The 21,867-nt window shown below is 37.8% G+C and overlaps 2 protein-coding genes across 2 annotated transcripts; both read left to right on the top strand.

Moving 5' to 3' along the window:
- Positions 1-12,518: 12,518 nt before the first annotated feature.
- Positions 12,519-14,694, top strand: LOC133835591 (probable cytochrome P450 28a5). Its single transcript, XM_062265598.1, has 6 exons — positions 12,519-12,760; positions 12,820-13,066; positions 13,131-13,235; positions 13,296-13,845; positions 13,904-14,170; positions 14,232-14,694. Exons 1-6 carry the CDS (start codon positions 12,573-12,575, stop codon positions 14,396-14,398), a joined length of 1,524 nt encoding a protein of 507 aa, XP_062121582.1. The 5' UTR covers positions 12,519-12,572; the 3' UTR covers positions 14,399-14,694.
- Positions 14,695-15,949: 1,255 nt separating this feature from the next.
- LOC133835586 (probable cytochrome P450 28a5) lies at positions 15,950-18,027 on the top strand. Its single transcript, XM_062265584.1, has 6 exons — positions 15,950-16,201; positions 16,266-16,512; positions 16,572-16,676; positions 16,740-17,289; positions 17,348-17,614; positions 17,685-18,027. The coding sequence occupies exons 1-6, from the start codon at positions 16,014-16,016 to the stop codon at positions 17,867-17,869; spliced, it is 1,542 nt and encodes a 513-aa protein (XP_062121568.1). The 5' UTR covers positions 15,950-16,013; the 3' UTR covers positions 17,870-18,027.
- The last annotated feature ends 3,840 nt before the right edge of the window (positions 18,028-21,867 follow it).

The following is a 21,867-nucleotide window of genomic DNA, read 5'->3' as shown; positions in this document are numbered from 1 at the left end:
CGTTTGCCTTTTTTCTGAATGTTTATGTATTTAATAAGTAAATATATATAATGTACCGCAAGCAACGCAATTTGAGGAATATTTTTTATCAACAACGAATTAAAATATTTGCATTCAAGTATTGGGTTAAAATGAACCAACGGTGAGCGAATATGTATTCCATAGTTTATTGTTTGCATGTGATAGTATTATTAAAAATCCAAAATAAAGTCAAAAGCAGAATGAAGAACTTTCGAAGTATTTTCAAATTTTTAACGAAATAGTTATATGGTTAGGTTTCAAATTAACTGTTGTTTTTTCACATATGAGGCATTTTAACAGTTACCTCGACATTGTGCGTCTGATATTGCTTAAATTTATTATATTACAAATTACGAATAATACAAAAAGCCAAATTATAGCGTAAACGTAATTTCGTAGGTACTATATGTAAATATTCACAACGTTTAAATAATTTAAATATTTATCATTTATTTATTTTATTTATTGTTATATACATATTATGTATTGTGACGAACACCACGAGGTTCTACTCGTCTAAGCCTACTCTGTCTAGCTAACTTGCCGGCTCAGTTCAGGGCTGGGGTGGGTCTTTGGCTTCGACTGGGTAGTAAGTCATCATAAATTAAAGTGTAGACAGAGTGTAATACTAGGGGAGAGGGACAGTACTCATTTCGCATTATCTCAAACGTTCGCATATTCAGTGCCCAATTAGAATTAAAAGTTTAACACATCATTGTTTTCTTCTCCATGATATACAGTAATTTAATAAACATACTTCATTTTGTTTATAAAATTATCTCTAGTTAACAATAGTGCTTGATTTATTTGCGCTTTTATTTGTCGTACGTTAATTTGTTTTGTTTACACGGTTGTCTTCATGACTTAATAATACGAAAGATAGAGAACCAACACGGAACACACGGAATTGAAAACCTCACAATCACAACCCCAATCAACTATGTATACAGACACGGCTATGCCGTACTTACGCACTTTCCATCGATGTTAGCAGGCCTGATAACCGATGAATCCGTCGTAGCATATATGCTTGTTGATGTTAGCTGTTAAAGATGATAAAGGGTTATGGTTATCAGGCTATCAAATTCCTATGTACCCCATGTTGGCTGTATAAAGGTCGAAAAAATGAGTTAGTTGATTTGGCAAGTGCTTATTACAAATTCTATTTAATTTCACAATTATTTTTCAAACCATGTTGGCACTCTTAGTGCATTTTACGAACGAAAACAATCCAATGCAGATGGTACTGGCGTGTTTTGTGGAGCCGTAGATCTCTCGCCGGAAGATCTACGCTCCTTTGAACGTCTCTAGTATCGCCTTCGCTCAGCCGCTATCGAATACCGTTTAGATAATCTGCAGCGAAGATTCGCTGCCGCAAGATTATCGCCTTATTCCCACTCTAGCTGGCTGTTCGCAGCGAGGTTCGCTGCCTTCACCAATACTCCCTTAGGCTTGCAGGTTAGGGTGAAAATCCGCGTGCGCTTCACTAGTGGCACCTGTTCAACAAGGGGAAGGCGAGGATCGCAATGTGCAACACCTATTCCACTCTATGGAGGGTCTAGCGGATGCAATTGCCAGAGGTATGGCCAAAAGCAATCAGTGGCAAAGAGAAAATTTAGCAAATTCTAAATTCTCTTCTAATAGAGCCGGCCAATCCACTAATCGACGAAAGAAAACCCTGGATGCCAAAATTGTTGGCTTGGTTGCAGTATTATTTTGGTAATTATTTTTGCAATTTTTCTTTGCAAATTTTGGGCTGATGTCAGCGTTCTCAGTGAAAAAATTGCAAAAGTGAAGATGGCTGCCCTTAGTGAGTGCTCAAAGCATCTCTGTGTGGATCAATGCAATACTTACTCCCCGTTCGATAAACTCAACAGTTGAGCTATGCTAAGTGGAGTTGCCAACTTAATCAAGGCTTTGGCGCATCAGCTGATGCTTTGATTTGTGACAATCAGATGTTTATATTTTTTTTTTGCAACTTTAATTTAGACAACTACCTCACAACAGCAGATTTTAATCGAGAGTTCAATCGAAGACGTAAAATCTGAAAGAAGGTAGTTACTCTTTGAATTCCCACAAGTCCTTAGCATGAAATTGACCAATTTCCTTGCCCTCTAAATTTTCTAATAGGTATAAGGCCTGTCCAATTTTTCGCTTTACTCGTGCCTTAAGGCCGACTGGTGCAAGCTTAGCGTTGAAATTGTTTGCCATATTGCTCAGTGCCCAGTTACGCTTAATTACTGTCTGGCCAACTTCAAAGTTTCGTTGTTTAGTACGAAAGTTATACGATCTCTGATTCTTTTCGTATGCCTTTTTCAGATATTTGTGAATATCAGCACGGATTTTAGAGAATTTGTCAGCACGCTCGAGTCGAGCAGTTCCTTCACTTAAGAGATTCAAATTTTTAAGCACTGTGTAGTCTTTACCATGCGTCATCATATGCTGTCCAAATACAACATAGTACGGTGACGCGCCGATGGATTGATGTATGTTATTGCGTAGAGCACAATTGATACTGCTAACATATATATCTTTGTTTAATGGGAGTACTGTCTCCTGTGTCTATAGAATGTTCAAGAAGTGTTGTTTTTCCTAAGCCGTCCGTTTCGCATGACGGAAAAAAATCAACAACTGCTTGTAATCTGCGTTTTTGCATCACTGTAAGCGACAATTTGGGTATCGTTTCATTTTCAATTTCAGATTCAGTTACTGCACTAACATAACTAACAGAAATTCCAAATTTATTCCAAAAGTCTATTCCGCAAATAACATCTTGCGTGATGGCGCTAACAATTAGGAACTCAAAAGATTGCTTTGTCGAATTATACTCGATCGGAATGTTAATGGTACCAGCGACCTTTTGAGGGTGTCCATCAGCAGTTTTAACAAATCCTTTGGATTTAAGATAGTTAATATTGTTTTCAAGAATGAACTTTGCTAAGTTTCCTCCAATCACGCTTTTATTTGCTCCGCTATCGAGCAAGGCCAAACAACGCTGATCGAGAATGTTGAGGTAAGTAAAGGGTCGTATATCGTTGTCTTTATTTACGATAGCTGATATCCTATAAGAATTTAGTACACGCTTTTTCGACCAAAATGTATGCATACGATGAGCAGCACGCGATTTTGGAGATGGGTGTATTTTTCCTAATCGCAAATGATAAGGTATAAAATGTAAGTCAGGTAAGTTATTCGATATAGCTGGTGGTTGAGAATACTCTAGAGAATTTGTTTCTATTTTTAATTGCGGATATCCGCTTTTGGTGGTAAGCGAATACCCTTCTGCGAGTTTTCCTGTTTGGTTTTACATTTTGTACAGTTTGGTTTATATGTGTCAAGTTTTCCACAGCCATAACAAAAAATACGACGTGATTTCAGGCAATCCTGGTAACGATGACCAATTTCATCGCAATTCCAGCATTTGAAATTATCAGAATACTTCATAGCATTTACATCTGCTGATTCTGAGTCTTCCTCTTCAGAGCCTAACTCCAGGTCTTTTTCTAAAGCAATCTCATGAACAACTCGGTTGGGGTTATTCGATCGATTTTGATGCTTAGGCAGTTGTGAGTAGAATTCTTCATGTTTGTGACATTCTCTACGAAGGATAGCTAAATTTGAAATTGGAACATGTAATAGTTCATGTCGAAGATCTGGTTTCAAATTCTGTTTAACATAAGAGACCAATTCGGTATCGGATAGACGAGAATTAAGCGTATCTGCTATGTTCAACATAGCATCCAAATATTCATCGAAAGGTTCATTAAACTTTTGTTTCCTGCGCCGTAAGCTATCTTTTATGTCTTCATCGGTTCTTTGATTTTGGTATCTTTCGCATAAACGAGAACAAAGATTATACCAATTCCTATGATGAGAGCTACGATGAAACCTCCAATAGAATGTTAACGCTGGACCTGAGAATAGTAAGTGAGCAAACTGATACAACGTATCAAAGTTTCCGCTCAAACAACGAGAGGTCAAGCAATTTATTCGATATATAAAGTCATCGATTGGTATATCAGTTGGTGTACCACTGAATTTAAGATGCCAATTAACAATGGTACTGGAAATTCGGTCAGGCCGATCGAGACTACCAGATATATTTCCTGATTGTCCCGATCCTTCGTTATTCTGATCTGGAATTTCGTTATCCCATTCCAATTGCGGTTCCTCGGAACGAACTATTGGCGGTTGGGCGGCAATATTTAAGTTTCTGAAGGCAAATTCAACCTGATCAGCGATAGTAGCGACTAGTTCAGCTCGAAAGTTATCGAGTGAAGAAGTGATAAGTCCTTGAACTCGTTGTTCAGACACAGCTGGAACGGGTGCGGTTATACTTCCTATTGATGCTCGGGGTAGGCGACTTGCTTGTGCAGCATTTTTCATGAGATACTCTCTGATTAGCTCTTGTTTTGGGTCGCGGTCGCGGTTTAGTGCCAGAGGCTCCCGAGGCATCGTGTGAAACTGGGGTGCTACAACTGTATGAAGCATGCTTAACCCTTCAGATTGTTCTGAGCCAAAATATCTCCTAACCTGCACGGCTTTTGCAAGTTGGACAAGTTTCGCTACTATTGAGCCAATTGGATATACATTCGGAGTGAAAGTTATGACTACAAGGGTTTTACTAAGTCAAATTCAGACGATTTTAAATCATTGCAAATTTTGCAAAGAATTAATGAACTAGCTGATGCGAGGTTTTCGTGGCTGCGAGTAACCGGCATATTGAATTAAAGTATGAATGTGAACTAGTACGGTATTCGATATTGACAAGGTAATTGACAAAAATAAGTCTACGATATGCGATAATATAGTGTTCAAGTTTTAAGTTTTTAAGTTTGGGACTTACCCTTCAATGCGATTTCAAGATAATGCGAAGTGAGTACTGGGAGTCTGGATCTATTTTGATTAGTAACGTATTTGATGAGTGTTTGTAATTGAAAGAGGAACAGATCGATATTAACCAATACTGAACAATTCTCGATTTCAATACCACAACACAATATTGTATACTGGGCCTAACAATGATTCGGTAGAGAATCGAAATTCATCCAATTCTACAAAAATTTCCTGAATCACATTATTGGCCAGAAAATTGTATTTAGCAGGTTTAATTCATTGATAACACTATCAATTAATGAATCCGCTATGTACTTGTATGTTCTTTTCGCCTGGTCTGCTTCCGACTTTCTCATCAGTAAACAGCCAATCCAGAAGGCAGAAAATTCATACATCTATGTTTTCAATAAAAAGAATGAATAGTTTGATGAGGAAATTTTTTATTTTGGGGCACATTTTCCATAGGCCTCACGAGTTGGGCGCCATTTAATTATGTGACGAACACCACGAGGTTCTACTCGTCTAAGCCTACTCTGTCTAGCTAACTTGCCGGCTCAGTTCAGGGCTGGGGTGGGTCTTTGGCTTCGACTGGGTAGTAAGTCATCATAAATTAAAGTGTAGACAGAGTGTAATACTAGGGGAGAGGGACAGTACTCATTTCGCATTATCTCAAACGTTCGCATATTCAGTGCCCAATTAGAATTAAAAGTTTAACACATCATTGTTTTCTTCTCCATGATATACAGTAATTTAATAAACATACTTCATTTTGTTTATAAAAATTATCTCTAGTTAACAATAGTGCTTGATTTATTTGCGCTTTTATTTGTCGTACGTTAATTTGTTTTGTTTACACGGTTGTCTTCATGACTTAATAATACGAAAGATAGAGAACCAACACGGAACACACGGAATTGAAAACCTCACAATCACAACCCCAATCAACTATGTATACAGACACGGCTATGCCGTACTTACGCACTTTCCATCGATATTAGCAGGCCTGATAACCGATGAATCCGTCGTAGCATATATGCTTGTTGATGTTAGCTGTTAAAGATGATAAAGGGTTATGGTTATCAGGCTATCAAATTCCTATGTACCCCCATGTTGGCTGTATAAAGGTCGAAAAAATGAGTTAGTTGATTTGGCAAGTGCTTATTACAAATTCTATTTAATTTCACAATTATTTTTCAAACCATGTTGGCACTCTTAGTGCATTTTACGAACGAAAACAATCCAATGCAGATGGTACTGGCGTGTTTTTGTGGAGCCGTAGATCTCTCGCCGGAAGATCTACGCTCCTTTGAACGTCTCTAGTATCGCCTTCGCTCAGCCGCTATCGAATACCGTTTAGATAATCTGCAGCGAAGATTCGCTGCCGCAAGATTATCGCCTTATTCCCACTCTAGCTGGCTGTTCGCAGCGAGGTTCGCTGCCTTCACCAATACTCCCTTAGGCTTGCAGGTTAGGGTGAAAATCCGCGTGCGCTTCACTAGTGGCACCTGTTCAACAAGGGGGGGGAAGGCGAGGATCGCAATGTGCAACACCTATTCCACTCTATGGAGGGTCTAGCGGATGCAATTGCCAGAGGTATGGCCAAAAGCAATCAGTGGCAAAGAGAAAATTTAGCAAATTCTAAATTCTCTTCTAATAGAGCCGGCCAATCCACTAATCGACGAAAGAAAACCCTGGATGCCAAAATTGTTGGCTTGGTTGCAGTATTATTTTGGTAATTATTTTTGCAATTTTTCTTTGCAAATTTTGGGCTGATGTCAGCGTTCTCAGTGAAAAAATTGCAAAAGTGAAGATGGCTGCCCTTAGTGAGTGCTCAAAGCATCTCTGTGTGGATCAATGCAATACTTACTCCCCGTTCGATAAACTCAACAGTTGAGCTATGCTAAGTGGAGTTGCCAACTTAATCAAGGCTTTGGCGCATCAGCTGATGCTTTGATTTGTGACAATCAGATGTTTATATTTTTTTTTTGCAACTTTAATTTAGACAACTACCTCACAACAGCAGATTTTAATCGAGAGTTCAATCGAAGACGTAAAATCTGAAAGAAGGTAGTTACTCTTTGAATTCCCACAAGTCCTTAGCATGAAATTGACCAATTTCCTTGCCCTCTAAATTTTCTAATAGGTATAAGGCCTGTCCAATTTTTCGCTTTACTCGTGCCTTAAGGCCGACTGGTGCAAGCTTAGCGTTGAAATTGTTTGCCATATTGCTCAGTGCCCAGTTACGCTTAATTACTGTCTGGCCAACTTCAAAGTTTCGTTGTTTAGTACGAAAGTTATACGATCTCTGATTCTTTTCGTATGCCTTTTTCAGATATTTGTGAATATCAGCACGGATTTTAGAGAATTTGTCAGCACGCTCGAGTCGAGCAGTTCCTTCACTTAAGAGATTCAAATTTTTAAGCACTGTGTAGTCTTTACCATGCGTCATCATATGCTGTCCAAATACAACATAGTACGGTGACGCGCCGATGGATTGATGTATGTTATTGCGTAGAGCACAATTGATACTGCTAACATATATATCTTTGTTTAATGGGAGTACTGTCTCCTGTGTCTATAGAATGTTCAAGAAGTGTTGTTTTCCTAAGCCGTCCGTTTCGCATGACGGAAAAAATCAACAACTGCTTGTAATCTGCGTTTTGCATCACTGTAAGCGACAATTTGGGTATCGTTTCATTTTCAATTTCAGATTCAGTTACTGCACTAACATAACTAACAGAAATTCCAAATTTATTCCAAAAGTCTATTCCGCAAATAACATCTTGCGTGATGGCGCTAACAATTAGGAACTCAAAAGATTGCTTTGTCGAATTATACTCGATCGGAATGTTAATGGTACCAGCGACCTTTTGAGGGTGTCCATCAGCAGTTTTAACAAATCCTTTGGATTTAAGATAGTTAATATTGTTTTCAAGAATGAACTTTGCTAAGTTTCCTCCAATCACGCTTTTATTTGCTCCGCTATCGAGCAAGGCCAAACAACGCTGATCGAGAATGTTGAGGTAAGTAAAGGGTCGTATATCGTTGTCTTTATTTACGATAGCTGATATCCTATAAGAATTTAGTACACGCTTTTTCGACCAAAATGTATGCATACGATGAGCAGCACGCGATTTTGGAGATGGGTGTATTTTTCCTAATCGCAAATGATAAGGTATAAAATGTAAGTCAGGTAAGTTATTCGATATAGCTGGTGGTTGAGAATACTCTAGAGAATTTGTTTCTATTTTTAATTGCGGATATCCGCTTTTGGTGGTAAGCGAATACCCTTCTGCGAGTTTTCCTGTTTGGTTTTACATTTTGTACAGTTTGGTTTATATGTGTCAAGTTTTCCACAGCCATAACAAAAAATACGACGTGATTTCAGGCAATCCTGGTAACGATGACCAATTTCATCGCAATTCCAGCATTTGAAATTATCAGAATACTTCATAGCATTTACATCTGCTGATTCTGAGTCTTCCTCTTCAGAGCCTAACTCCAGGTCTTTTTCTAAAGCAATCTCATGAACAACTCGGTTGGGGTTATTCGATCGATTTTGATGCTTAGGCAGTTGTGAGTAGAATTCTTCATGTTTGTGACATTCTCTACGAAGGATAGCTAAATTTGAAATTGGAACATGTAATAGTTCATGTCGAAGATCTGGTTTCAAATTCTGTTTAACATAAGAGACCAATTCGGTATCGGATAGACGAGAATTAAGCGTATCTGCTATGTTCAACATAGCATCCAAATATTCATCGAAAGGTTCATTAAACTTTTGTTTCCTGCGCCGTAAGCTATCTTTTATGTCTTCATCGGTTCTTTGATTTTGGTATCTTTCGCATAAACGAGAACAAAGATTATACCAATTCCTATGATGAGAGCTACGATGAAACCTCCAATAGAATGTTAACGCTGGACCTGAGAATAGTAAGTGAGCAAACTGATACAACGTATCAAAGTTTCCGCTCAAACAACGAGAGGTCAAGCAATTTATTCGATATATAAAGTCATCGATTGGTATATCAGTTGGTGTACCACTGAATTTAAGATGCCAATTAACAATGGTACTGGAAATTCGGTCAGGCCGATCGAGACTACCAGATATATTTCCTGATTGTCCCGATCCTTCGTTATTCTGATCTGGAATTTCGTTATCCCATTCCAATTGCGGTTCCTCGGAACGAACTATTGGCGGTTGGGCGGCAATATTTAAGTTTCTGAAGGCAAATTCAACCTGATCAGCGATAGTAGCGACTAGTTCAGCTCGAAAGTTATCGAGTGAAGAAGTGATAAGTCCTTGAACTCGTTGTTCAGGCACAGCTGGAACAGGTGCGGTTATACTTCCTATTGATGCTCGGGGTAGGCGACTTGCTTGTGCAGCATTTTTCATGAGATACTCTCTCTGATTAGCTCTTGTTTTGGGTCGCGGTCGCGGTTTAGTGCCAGAGGCTCCCGAGGCATCGTGTGAAACTGGGGGTGCTGCAACTGTATGAAGCATGCTTAACCCTTCAGATTGTTCTGAGCCAAAAATATCTCCTAACCTGCACGGCTTTTGCAAGTTGGACAAGTTTCGCTACTATTGAGCCAATTGGATATACATTCGGAGTGAAAGTTATGACTACAAGGGGTTTTACTAAGTCAAATTCAGACGATTTTAAATCATTGCAAATTTTGCAAAGAATTAATGAACTAGCTGATGCGAGGTTTTCGTGGCTGCGAGTAACCGGCATATTGAATTAAAGTATGAATGTGAACTAGTACGGTATTCGATATTGACAAGGTAATTGACAAAAATAAGTCTACGATATGCGATAATATAGTGTTCAAGTTTTAAGTTTTTAAGTTTGGGACTTACCCTTCAATGCGATTTCAAGATAATGCGAAGTGAGTACTGGGAGTCTGGATCTATTTTGATTAGTAACCTATTTGATGAGTGTTTGTAATTGAAAGAGGAACAGATCGATATTAACCAATACTGAACAATTCTCGATTTCAATACCACAACACAATATTGTATACTGGGCCTAACAATGATTCGGTAGAGAATCGAAATTCATCCAATTCTACAAAAATTTCCTGAATCACATTATTGGCCAGAAAATTGTATTTAGCAGGTTTAATTCATTGATAACACTATCAATTAATGAATCCGCTATGTACTTGTATGTTCTTTTCGCCTGGTCTGCTTCCGACTTTCTCATCAGTAAACAGCCAATCCAGAAGGCAGAAAATTCATACATCTATGTTTTCAATAAAAAGAATGAATAGTTTGATGAGGAAATTTTTTATTTTGGGGCACATTTTCCATAGGCCTCACGAGTTGGGCGCCATTTAATTATGTGACGAACACCACGAGGTTCTACTCGTCTAAGCCTACTCTGTCTAGCTAACTTGCCGGCTCAGTTCAGGGCTGGGGTGGGTCTTTGGCTTCGACTGGGTAGTAAGTCATCATAAATTAAAGTGTAGACAGAGTGTAATACTAGGGAGAGGGACAGTACTCATTTCGCATTATCTCAAACGTTCGCATATTCAGTGCCCAATTAGAATTAAAAGTTTAACACATCATTGTTTTCTTCTCCATGATATACAGTAATTTAATAAACATACTTCATTTTGTTTATAAAAATTATCTCTAGTTAACAATAGTGCTTGATTTATTTGCGCTTTTATTTGTCGTACGTTAATTTGTTTTGTTTACACGGTTGTCTTCATGACTTAATAATACGAAAGATAGAGAACCAACACGGAACACACGGAATTGAAAACCTCACAATCACAACCCCAATCAACTATGTATACAGACACGGCTATGCCGTACTTACGCACTTTCCATCGATGTTAGCAGGCCTGATAACCGATGAATCCGTCGTAGCATATATGCTTGTTGATGTTAGCTGTTAAAGATGATAAAGGGTTATGGTTATCAGGCTATCAAATTCCTATGTACCCCATGTTGGCTGTATAAAGGTCGAAAAAATGAGTTAGTTGATTTGGCAAGTGCTTATTACAAATTCTATTTAATTTCACAATTATTTTTCAAACCATGTTGGCACTCTTAGTGCATTTTACGAACGAAAACAATCCAATGCAGATGGTACTGGCGTGTTTTTGTGGAGCCGTAGATCTCTCGCCGGAAGATCTACGCTCCTTTGAACGTCTCTAGTATCGCCTTCGCTCAGCCGCTATCGAATACCGTTTAGATAATCTGCAGCGAAGATTCGCTGCCGCAAGATTATCGCCTTATTCCCACTCTAGCTGGCTGTTCGCAGCGAGGTTCGCTGCCTTCACCAATACTCCCTTAGGCTTGCAGGTTAGGGTGAAAATCCGCGTGCGCTTCACTAGTGGCACCTGTTCAACAAGGGGGGGGAAGGCGAGGATCGCAATGTGCAACACCTATTCCACTCTATGGAGGGTCTAGCGGATGCAATTGCCAGAGGTATGGCCAAAAGCAATCAGTGGCAAAGAGAAAATTTAGCAAATTCTAAATTCTCTTCTAATAGAGCCGGCCAATCCACTAATCGACGAAAGAAAACCCTGGATGCCAAAATTGTTGGCTTGGTTGCAGTATTATTTTGGTAATTATTTTTGCAATTTTTCTTTGCAAATTTTGGGCTGATGTCAGCGTTCTCAGTGAAAAAATTGCAAAAGTGAAGATGGCTGCCCTTAGTGAGTGCTCAAAGCATCTCTGTGTGGATCAATGCAATACTTACTCCCCGTTCGATAAACTCAACAGTTGAGCTATGCTAAGTGGAGTTGCCAACTTAATCAAGGCTTTGGCGCATCAGCTGATGCTTTGATTTGTGACAATCAGATGTTTATATTTTTTTTTTTTTTTTTTTTGCAACTTTAATTTAGACAACTACCTCACAGTATGAATAAATATAAATTTTAAAGTCCAATAAAAAAAATGTTCATTATTAAATAAACTTGGTTTTTATTACAAAGTGTAAATAACTTTATTTTTATAAACAAAGTTTTGATCATTAAGATTAAATTATTATAATAATGAAGAAAACCCCCAAAAGCATAATATTATTATTTTTCTTTTTGACCTATCTCACTCAAGTTCTCTCATTACCCTCGATTTCTCTCTTTAATTAGTTTCTTTGTTGAGCTGTCTACAAAAAGAGAAGTGCTTTTCACCCCAATGGATCACGTATCTTTACGACGAAGCAAATTTAATTGATAGTAAAACTGATAAGATATTTACATGTAAATTTTGAGAACATTATATTTACATTAATTTAGGAATAGACTTAGGTTAGACAATCGCATTTGTCAGAGTATTTGCTTGTCGTCATATCTAATAGGGTTAATCTACGCTTTTTTGTCGAGCAGCAGCGAATAAAACACAACGAGATAAATTCATGTTATTTTTACGTACGATAATTTCAAACAGTTGTTAGGGAGTAAATGAGAGGATTGTAAACAAACAAATAAATGAATTAAAATAGCCATTCTCAAGAGTATTTCCAAATTGAGCAGCCTATTCAAACCGATAGTCTTTATCAATACTATATGTTTATAACTGAAAGAAGAAAGATTGTTGCAAACCGTCAGTGAGATTGCGAAATGAATTGAATTAATCTAGAGAGAGCGCACATTGCTCTCTAAAAGCGTTCTGTGCTGTCTACTTAAATACAATGAAACGTTCTCCGATCGCAGTTATATAGCAACATTGAAGCAATCAACATCACCGCAAAACAAAGATGCTTGAAATTACTTTGACCCTGGTGCTGGTGCTTGTGGGCGTCGTCTATGTATTTATGACATGGAACTTTGGCTACTGGCAGAAGCGAAATGTTCCCGGTCCGAAACCGAAGATCTTTACTGGCAACTATCCCAATATGTACACAATGAAGAAGCATGTAATCTACGACATTGATAAAATATATCGGTAAGATTATTTTTTCATGATAAACCTGCATTTATTTATAACTTATGGGCACTTTACAGTGACTACAAACAGCAGTATGACGCCGTCGGCGTTTATGGTGCAAGGAGTCCTCAGTTGATGGTCATTAGCCCTGAGTTGGCCCGACGTGTCTTCGTCTCAGATTTTAAGAGTTTCCACGACAATGAACTTTCCCTAATGATCAATGAAAAGACCGACTTTATATTTGCCAACAATCCATTCTCTCTGGTGGGTGAAGAGTGGAAAAGTCGAAGGGCTGACGTCACTCCTGGACTAACACCAGGTCGAGTAAGTAACCAAAAACCATTTAATAAAGAATTTCAAATAAACTTTTAGTCTAACATCATTACAGATAAAGACTGTCTATCCGGTTACTAATGAAGTTTGTTCGAAAATGTCCAACTGGCTAGAGAAGCAAATACAAGCATCTCCTCCAGAGGGAATCAATGCCAAGGATGTAAGTACTTTAAAGAAGATGCGACGTATGCTTGATATTCATTAGTATACTCTTACATAGTTGTGTCTGCGCTTCACCACTGAAATGGTCACTGATTGTGTATTGGGTTTGAAGGCGGAGAGCTTCACGGATAACCCTACACCTATTATGGGTCACATCAAGGATCTCTTTACACAGCCTTGGACCTTCTTATTATACTTTGTCTTAATTAGCACCTTCCCAGCACTGCGGGCATTGATCAAGCTACGCTTCATTCCGCTCGCCACTGAAAAATTTTTCGTTAGTCTCATGCAAGGAGCAATTGATGCCCGACGTGCTCAGCTGTCTGCTGGAAAGCAATTTGAGCGCGTAGACTTCCTTGATTATATACTACAGTTGGCAGAGAAAAGGAATCTGGACACACGTCGTTTGACTGCTCACACCATGACATTCCTCTTGGATGGATTCGAGACAACAGCTGGCGTGTTGAGTCATCTCCTCATGTTGCTCGGACGGAATCAACAAGCACAGCAGCGTCTGCGGGATGAGATCAAAGCTCATCTGAATACTCAAGGTGTTGTTGAGTTTGATAAGCTCAATGAGTTGCCCTTCCTGGATGCTTGTGTTCAAGGTAAGAAGATCGGACATCAAATGTAGAATAATTTTTTAACCAATACATTTTTCTTTAGAAAGCATTCGTCTTTTCCCACCTGCCTTCATGTCCAATAAACTTTGCACTGAGACCATTGAATTGCCCAACAAGAACGGTGATAACTTTACAGTGGAGCCTGGCACCACAGTAATTGTGCCCCATTATTGTTTCATGGTGGACGAAGAGCACTTTCCCAATCCACAGGAATTCCAGCCTGATCGCTTCATGCAACCAGATGCTGCCAAAATGTATCGAGAGCGTGGCGTCTTCATGGGATTCGGCGATGGTCCACGCGTCTGCATAGGCAAGTTCTTTTATCATATAAATAATCTTTTTTTGATTAATTTCATTCCTTCTAAATGTAGGTATGCGCTTTGCTTTAGCTCAAATCAAGGCAGCCACCGTCGAGTTACTAACCAAGTTCGATGTTCATGTCAATCCGAAGACTCGCAAAGACAATTCGTTCGAGCCCACATCTTTAATTACGACTCTTGAGGGTGGCATTTGGTTGGATTTCAAGCAACGACAATAAAACCACAAGCAGCATCTTTTTATATATGCATGACTGCTTATTCATTTAATAAGCAAATAAATATACTAAAAGTGCTACAATGCATATCAATTAGATCATTATCTATACATCAATATCGAATTGATGCCGCACCCTTGCAACTGTATGGCGCAGTTACATTGAACAGTGCTGACTCATCTGGCAAGCTTATGAGTATGAGTTCAATTAAAATAAAATAATGTTGACATATTTGCTCATTTAAATAACAATTCAATTATTATTAAAAATCAACAAAATACTCATCTTCCATGTATAAAGTCCATCCTAAAATTATACTATAGTTTCGACAGCGTTTTGAGTGATCCTAATTTTTGGCATTTTTAAATTTGCTTTAAGGTATGTAATGCTTTATATATATTTAAAACAAGGACGCTAATCAAAATTTCGGGTTTCTTTAGAACAATTAAATAATTAGTACTTAAAGTGATTGGATTATCATTTAGGTATCATTTAGGTGTTCTGTTATATAATGTGTTTACTAGGTAATACAATTGAACTAGCAATATATGCAATACTTAAGAAGCTCTTAATTTTCAGAAATCATTCAGCAATTTCGATTAAAGTTTTTGGATAGTATAATCTTAAAAATAGTGTTTGTGTTCTATATAAATCCAAGTACATTCTTTAAGTTTATTTTCATGTATTTTATATAAGTAGTAGAATTAACAGTATACATTTAAAAAAGTACTTTAAAATTCAAGTGGTTCTAATTTGATAAGCTGTATTACCCATTCGAGAGAACAGCAGAGACACATTCTTTGCTTGACTGTATTCCCTCTCTCTTTCTGACTCTCTCTGTTTACATTCAACTCTTGACATTGTTTTGATTTTATTCTAATCGGGAAACCAGTTTATACCCTATTTTAATGGATGCAACGTAATTGGAGGTTCATATACAATTTGATAGTGATGAAAAATGTTTAAATTGTTTTAGAAGTTTAATTTCTACGATTGTTTGATGAAGTATTTTAACGATTTTGAAATATATTTTCTTCTGCCAACTTCCCTTAAATAAATCAATAAACCCCGATATAGTATGTAATAAACAAACTGCTAATCTTATCGAATATTACAATCAAATGGCCATGGTAAATGTAACATTACACAATAAATGAGTTCAAACTAACACTAGAGAGCTCTATTTATAGAAAGTAAGCTTCGAACTTTGCAATAGAGAGTATACACTAGTCAAGCACGTTAACGCTTTATCAAGAGCTTTCGCGCGAGCTTTTCGAGCATCAACAAAAGCATAACGAAATAACAAATTTCGTATTTTAATGAAAGCAACGAGAGAGATTATAAAGAAATCAATAAATTAGTAGTATTATCTTCACGATTATTATTGGGGTTGTTGCTTAGCCGTGATAAGTGTTATCGATCGACATGTAATATTTAGATATTATTATGAGATTGTGAAATTGTTGAAATCTTATCTAAAGAGCGAAAACTTTGTTCTCTCAAAGCTTTCTCTCTATAGCACTCCATGCTGCTATAAGTTGTTTACCAATTGCCGGTCTCCGATCAGTTGAAAATATTAACCTGTTGAACAACGTCGCGGAGCAGAGAATTATTCGCAATGTGGGAGATAACTTTGAGTTTGGGACTGCTATTAGTGGGTCTTTTTTACGTGCTGATGACCTGGAATTTTGCTTATTGGCGCAAACGGGGAGTTCCCGGTCCCAAGCCTCAACTATTTACTGGAAACTATCCGCACATGTACAATATGAAGAAACATATGATCTGTGATATCGATAATATTTATCGGTAAGGAAACAATTAATTTCACTACTTTTAAAAGACTGTCTAAATACTGGACTTTAAATCACAGTGAATATAAGGAAAAGTATGATGCTGTTGGCATTTATGGAGCAAGAACCCCACAGTTGTTGATTATTAATCCCGGCTTAGCGAGACGTGTCTTTGTCTCGGACTTTAAGTACTTCCATGACAACGATGTGTCTGTTTTGGTCAAAGAAAAGGATGACTTTATGTTTGCCAACAATCCTTTCTCGCTTGCCGGCGATGTGTGGAAGCAGCGTCGAGCTGACATTACTCCTGGTCTAGCCCCAAGTAGAGTGAGTTTTGAAAGATTCTCCTCCAAGTAAGATTATTTTGCTAAATTCCCCATTTACAGATCAAGGCTGTCTACCCAGTTACCAAGGAGGTTTGCTGGAAGCTAACTGATTGGCTGACCAAGCAGCTGCGTCTCGGAGCACCTGAAGGCATCAACGCCAAGGATGTAAGTGCATCAATTTCAAGGTTTGCCACTTTGAAACTAAACTCAGTTTTTACATACTCGCAGATGTGCCTAAACTTTACCTCCGAAATGGTAACAGACTGTGTGTTGGGTCTGAAGGCGGAAAGCTTCTCGGACAATCCCACGCCCATCATGGGCCACATCAAAGATCTCTTTCTGCAGCCCTGGACTTTCCTGGTGAACTTTTTGCTAATCACCACGTTCCCAATGCTGCGGCCCTTCTTCAAGCTGCGCTTCATAGCCGTGAAAACCGAACGTTTCTTTGTGGGCCTAATGCAGGCTGCTATTGATGCTCGCCGTGCCCAGCAGGCTGCCAACGCAAAGTTTGAGCGCCAGGACTTCCTTGACTATCTCATACAGCTGGGCAAGAAAAAGAATCTGGACACACGTCATCTGACCGCCCACACAATGACCTTTCTACTGGATGGCTTCGAGACAACAGCTGGCGTCTTGAGTCATTTGCTGTTGCTGCTCGGACGTGATGAGCAGGTGCAGCAACGCCTGCGAGAGGAGCTTGTGGCTCATCTTAATGCTGAAGGCGTTATCGAGTTTGACAAGTTGAACGAACTGCCCTTTTTGGATGCATGTGTTCAGGGTGAGTGGAAGTTCAATTACTTTTTATGTTCTAAACTAAATTCATTTCTATTCAACAGAGAGCATTCGAATCTTTCCACCCGGTTTCGTATCGAATAAAGTGTGCACTGAGTCAATCGAACTGCCAAATAAGACTGGAGAGAACTTTACTGTGGAACGTGGCACAACTGTGATTGTGCCACACTACTGCTATATGATGGATGAGGATAATTTTCCCAATCCCGAAACATTCCAACCCGATCGGTTTATGCAGCCTGATGCGTTGAAAACGTTTCGCGAACGCGGCGTCTACATGGGCTTTGGTGATGGTCCGCGCATTTGTCTAGGTGAGCTTGCAAATTCTTATTCTTCCTAACAAATTTTTTATATATAATGCATCTTTATATATGTAATTAGGCATGCGCTTTGGTCTCGCCCAGATCAAAGCAGCTGTTGTTGAGTTGATCACCAAGTTCGATGTACGCGTCAATCCCAAGACTCGCAAGGACAACATGTTTGAACCCTCATCCCTCCTCACTTCGCTGGAAGGCGGTATCTATTTGGACTTTAAGGCTCGTCAATATAGAAATGAAGCGTTGTAGATTAGATAAAACATCAATGAATGGGCCACATTTACGCACAATGATAAGCTGTTTGTTTTTTTGTTATCAAAATGGGGGCAGGTTTTCATCTATCTAGCTACAATGGGCAAAATACGTTTAAGTACGAAAATAAACTAATTCGAAACAATATAAGTAAACATACATGCAAATTTATTTATCAATTTTTTTTAGGAAAAAATCTACAATTTTCACTTGCAACTATTTAAATCTCAATGTCAAGTAATGACTTTTTCTTTACCAGCGAATAATTTAACAATTCGTTGAGCAATTTAATGTTTAATGTTTGAGATTTGTATTGAAACTTTGTTTTTTATAAGAAATTAATTTAATTTAACAATGAGAAATTAATGTGAATTAACATGAACATTTTTTAGCAGCCTGAAAGTATTCAATAGTTTTTACACGGTTGGTCTTAAATTAAAGAATACATATAAAATTTATAATCTAATCTTTTTAGTGGTATTATTTCTTCTTTTAAATTATTTTATTTAATTAAAATGTACAGTAATACAAAAAAAATATAAAGGGAAAACTTTTTATTCTTTACAATAATAATTAAGTAAATTAATAATTATTACAAAATGAAATAACATAAATTTTATTATTTTCATTTGAAAACTGACAAACAAAATTCATTTAATTTGTATATGTTATTGTTACTGAGATTATCCAAGATTATAAAGAAGAAATGAAAAAGCGACCTCATCATATTGTAATAATATAAAATTCACGTTTTTTCTATTAATTCTGCTGCACAAACAATATTTTATATGTGCCTAATAATAACACTCATTTACAAAGGTTCAACTGTGAAGGGCTTAAATGTATATTTGATAACTAATCGAGTTGTCTACTTAAATTGGGAAACAGTTTTACAGTAAATTAAGCAGTCACTTTGTAAACGCTTTGAAAGTGCATTACACATTTTGCACGATATCGTGATAAAGTGCTCTCAGACATGCAAATTACACTGGCTCGTGAGATGCGAAACTAATTACATTTGCCAATTGTGCAAATTGCATGTAAGGTAAGAGTATCTTCTCAGGACTTTTTCGCTGTCTGTCAAGGACTTTAATTTATCAAAAGGTCCTCAAAAGGCAGTGCAGGTGTGAAAAAGAGTTTATTAGGGCAAAAGTTGAGCATTTTCACAGCTGCCATCGCAGAGCGCAGAGAGCAGAGCAAAGAAAGTTGATTGAACTCAAAGATGAAGTTAATTAGCTTGAGTATGGGGCAAGCACAGTGAATAGGTGAATATAGGTGACTAGGCGAGTAGACGGCTGTAGCATCTGTTACAAATGCCCATCGATAAAGTCGACAATTTATAGCCTTGTGCCAGGCAACGAGTGTCAACAACTAAAAATATATACTTACTCACATATATGGCCCGTTGATAGAAACACATATACACATGTATTTATGGTATTTATTTAGTAATTTATTCATGTCTGGCAATGCGTGGCACATGCCACATGTTGTCAGTTCGCCTGACTGCGCTTTGTTTAGCTGTCAGTCAGTCTGACAGTTGTTTAAATCATATATACATTTTATGTTATATGTGCTATATACATTTATTTGGACAAATTGATGGCAGGGACATCGATGCCATTTCGCAAATAATATTAAGTTGGTGTCGAAGTTGAAATGGAAACACCTAGCGTAGAGTTCATTGAATGGTTTATCAACTCGATTGCCTCCTCTTACTTTGACTGCGGATATACATCTCAATTGGGACGGAGAGAGATAGAGAGCCTTTGAATTATGTGGCAAATCCAATTGGGAAATCAAAGGCGCGCATAAAATTGCATTAGCTGTGTGAGCTGTGGCTTCGTTCTCTAGTTCTATCGCTTGAGTGAGGCACGTGCCCCATAACGGGGCAAGGCCAAAGTTATGCATATGCATTTACCATTTCACTTTTTTATTTGCCTTTGCCATTCTCCAATCTCCATTTTCCATTCTCCACTTTCAACTTTTTCTACTTGCACTGCAAAAACTCCGAGTGCTAGTTCAATTTGGAATTTGCTGCGGCTCTGATTTGGCAAATTGTTTGGAGGAAAAACAAAAGGCGAAGACGATCCAGCTTAGCCCCAACAATCCAACAAGCCAACAACTTCTCCACACACTTTACCTACGGCGCAATTTATATTGCCAGGCACTTTGAATCCTCCTCCTCCTTCTTTTCTACCCCTGCTCCTGCTCCTCCGTCTTTCCTCTTTCTTCGCTTCGGTGTAGCAATTGTGTCTGGCTGCGATTCCGGCTCCTGCAGCGACTGTTTGTGTTCCGTTCAAAGGTTGAAGCGTAGTTCAAATTGTTTGCCAGCTGTTTCACAGCAACTCCACTTTTATTTTTTGCTTTCTTTTTCCTGGCTATTTGATCTGTGATTGAGCTCAATGAGCAAATAAACTTGTGGCTCTGCTCGATTGAGTGCTGAATCCCACCTGAAAGGTGAATGAGCTCAATACCTTGTTCACAGTGTTTTCAATACTTCTCTCACTTATTATCTGTTGCTCCTTGCTACAAGCTTCACAGACTTGAATGTAACGATAATCCGGTAATTAATTACTTCTTTCTTCTATCCTGTTACTATCAATGGGTTGTCAACATCCTACGAATGTATGCATATTTTTTTGCACGCAAGAACGTCTTGTATAAACATCATTTCTATATAGTCACTAGTAAGTATTGAGTATTTTAATGTTATGTAATTTCGAAAGAGTCTAAGTTAGCTTCGTAATTGATAATTAAAGGTTAACTGTAAAATAAAAAAATTGTTTGTAATTTGAAAATATATTGGGAGTAATTTTTATATTGTATATGTTATTACAATTTCTCTAATTTATGTATTTATATGCTTAGCTTATAGCAAAAAATATTTGAAATAATTAAATAAATATTATGAAAACACATTTTGTGAAAGAATATGTGAAAAATCTATTATTTACTCGTTAGGCAATGATTTATTTAATTGATTCTTGTGATTAAAAAAGAACACAAATTAAATGTAATCTTTTTCGCATATTGACTGTGAATTGTGCAATAACCTTAAATTATACAACATGCAAATATAGACACAAATAATGTTGTTTTAATTTAATAAATTCTATTGACAGTTTGTTTGGCAACAGTAACTAACAGTCTCTGGCTTACAAATTAAATCCCATGAATGTTGAACAACAGCAAACACAACACGGACATACACTCTTACACACACTCACAACCACACACACACACACACACACACATACACGTATGGAGACAGGCATATCCGTTTCCCCTTTGACCTTGCGTTGGGCATAAACAAGTTAAATCCAATAAAAACATTTTGTTTAGTGAATTTATTTTGTAAACGACCTTGTCAACAGGATGATGAACACGTTTTGCAAATATTTACGCACAACTTGTCTGGGTGTGCCAGCATATGAGTAAGTGTGTGTGTGTGTGTGTGTGTGTATGATACACACATTCAATATTTATTTTGGCTGCGTAGGATGAGCCTTGCTTCTAGCCAGAAAGGACTGGCCGTGATATAAATTTAATTCAATTAAGAGACTCGGTCAGTTTTGCCTTTAAAAGTGACTGCCATGCCGAGAAAAGGTCAGGGAGAGGTGCATGGTGATAGAGACACAGAGAGAGAAATGCAGGGGGGAATGCAATGTCACAGGCAACACAATAACAACAAAACCCCATTAACATTTTCATGGAAAAACTTTGTGCTAATTGCATTTATGGCACAAAAACCTCAAAGTTCAAAATCAGTACCAAAAACAGAGCAGAAAATGCAATTAGCACTCGAAGCGCCAGAACGAGACGCCTACAAAAAGAGGCTTGCCGCGTGCCACGCCCCCAAAAATTAACAGTCATGACTATGATGATGATGACGGCAACGATGACGATGGCGATGACAATGGCAGCAAGTGGAAATGCCAAGAAAATGTGCGGCAGCTAATTAAAAAACTTGTGGTTCCATATTATTTTATACA

Source organism: Drosophila sulfurigaster, chromosome 2L, assembly GCF_023558435.1.
Source record: "Drosophila sulfurigaster albostrigata strain 15112-1811.04 chromosome 2L, ASM2355843v2, whole genome shotgun sequence".
NCBI lineage: Eukaryota > Metazoa > Arthropoda > Insecta > Diptera > Drosophilidae > Drosophila > Drosophila sulfurigaster.
Note: the sequence above shows the minus strand (reverse complement) of the source record. Positions and strands in the feature narration are given on the sequence as shown.

Excerpts from the sequence above, each read along its gene's own strand:
- LOC133835591 (XM_062265598.1), top strand. The coding sequence starts at position 12,573 with ATGCTTGAAATTACTTTGACCCTGGTGCTGGTGCTTGTGGGCGTCGTC. Across the intron at positions 13,236-13,295 it reads AGGGAATCAATGCCAAGGAT|TTGTGTCTGCGCTTCACCAC; the intron begins GTAAGTACTTTA and ends ACTCTTACATAG. Across the intron at positions 14,171-14,231 it reads TGGTCCACGCGTCTGCATAG|GTATGCGCTTTGCTTTAGCT; the intron begins GCAAGTTCTTTT and ends TTCTAAATGTAG.
- LOC133835586 (XM_062265584.1), top strand. The coding sequence starts at position 16,014 with ATGTGGGAGATAACTTTGAGTTTGGGACTGCTATTAGTGGGTCTTTTT. Across the intron at positions 16,513-16,571 it reads CTGGTCTAGCCCCAAGTAGA|ATCAAGGCTGTCTACCCAGT; the intron begins GTGAGTTTTGAA and ends CCCCATTTACAG. Across the intron at positions 17,290-17,347 it reads TTTGGATGCATGTGTTCAGG|AGAGCATTCGAATCTTTCCA; the intron begins GTGAGTGGAAGT and ends TCTATTCAACAG.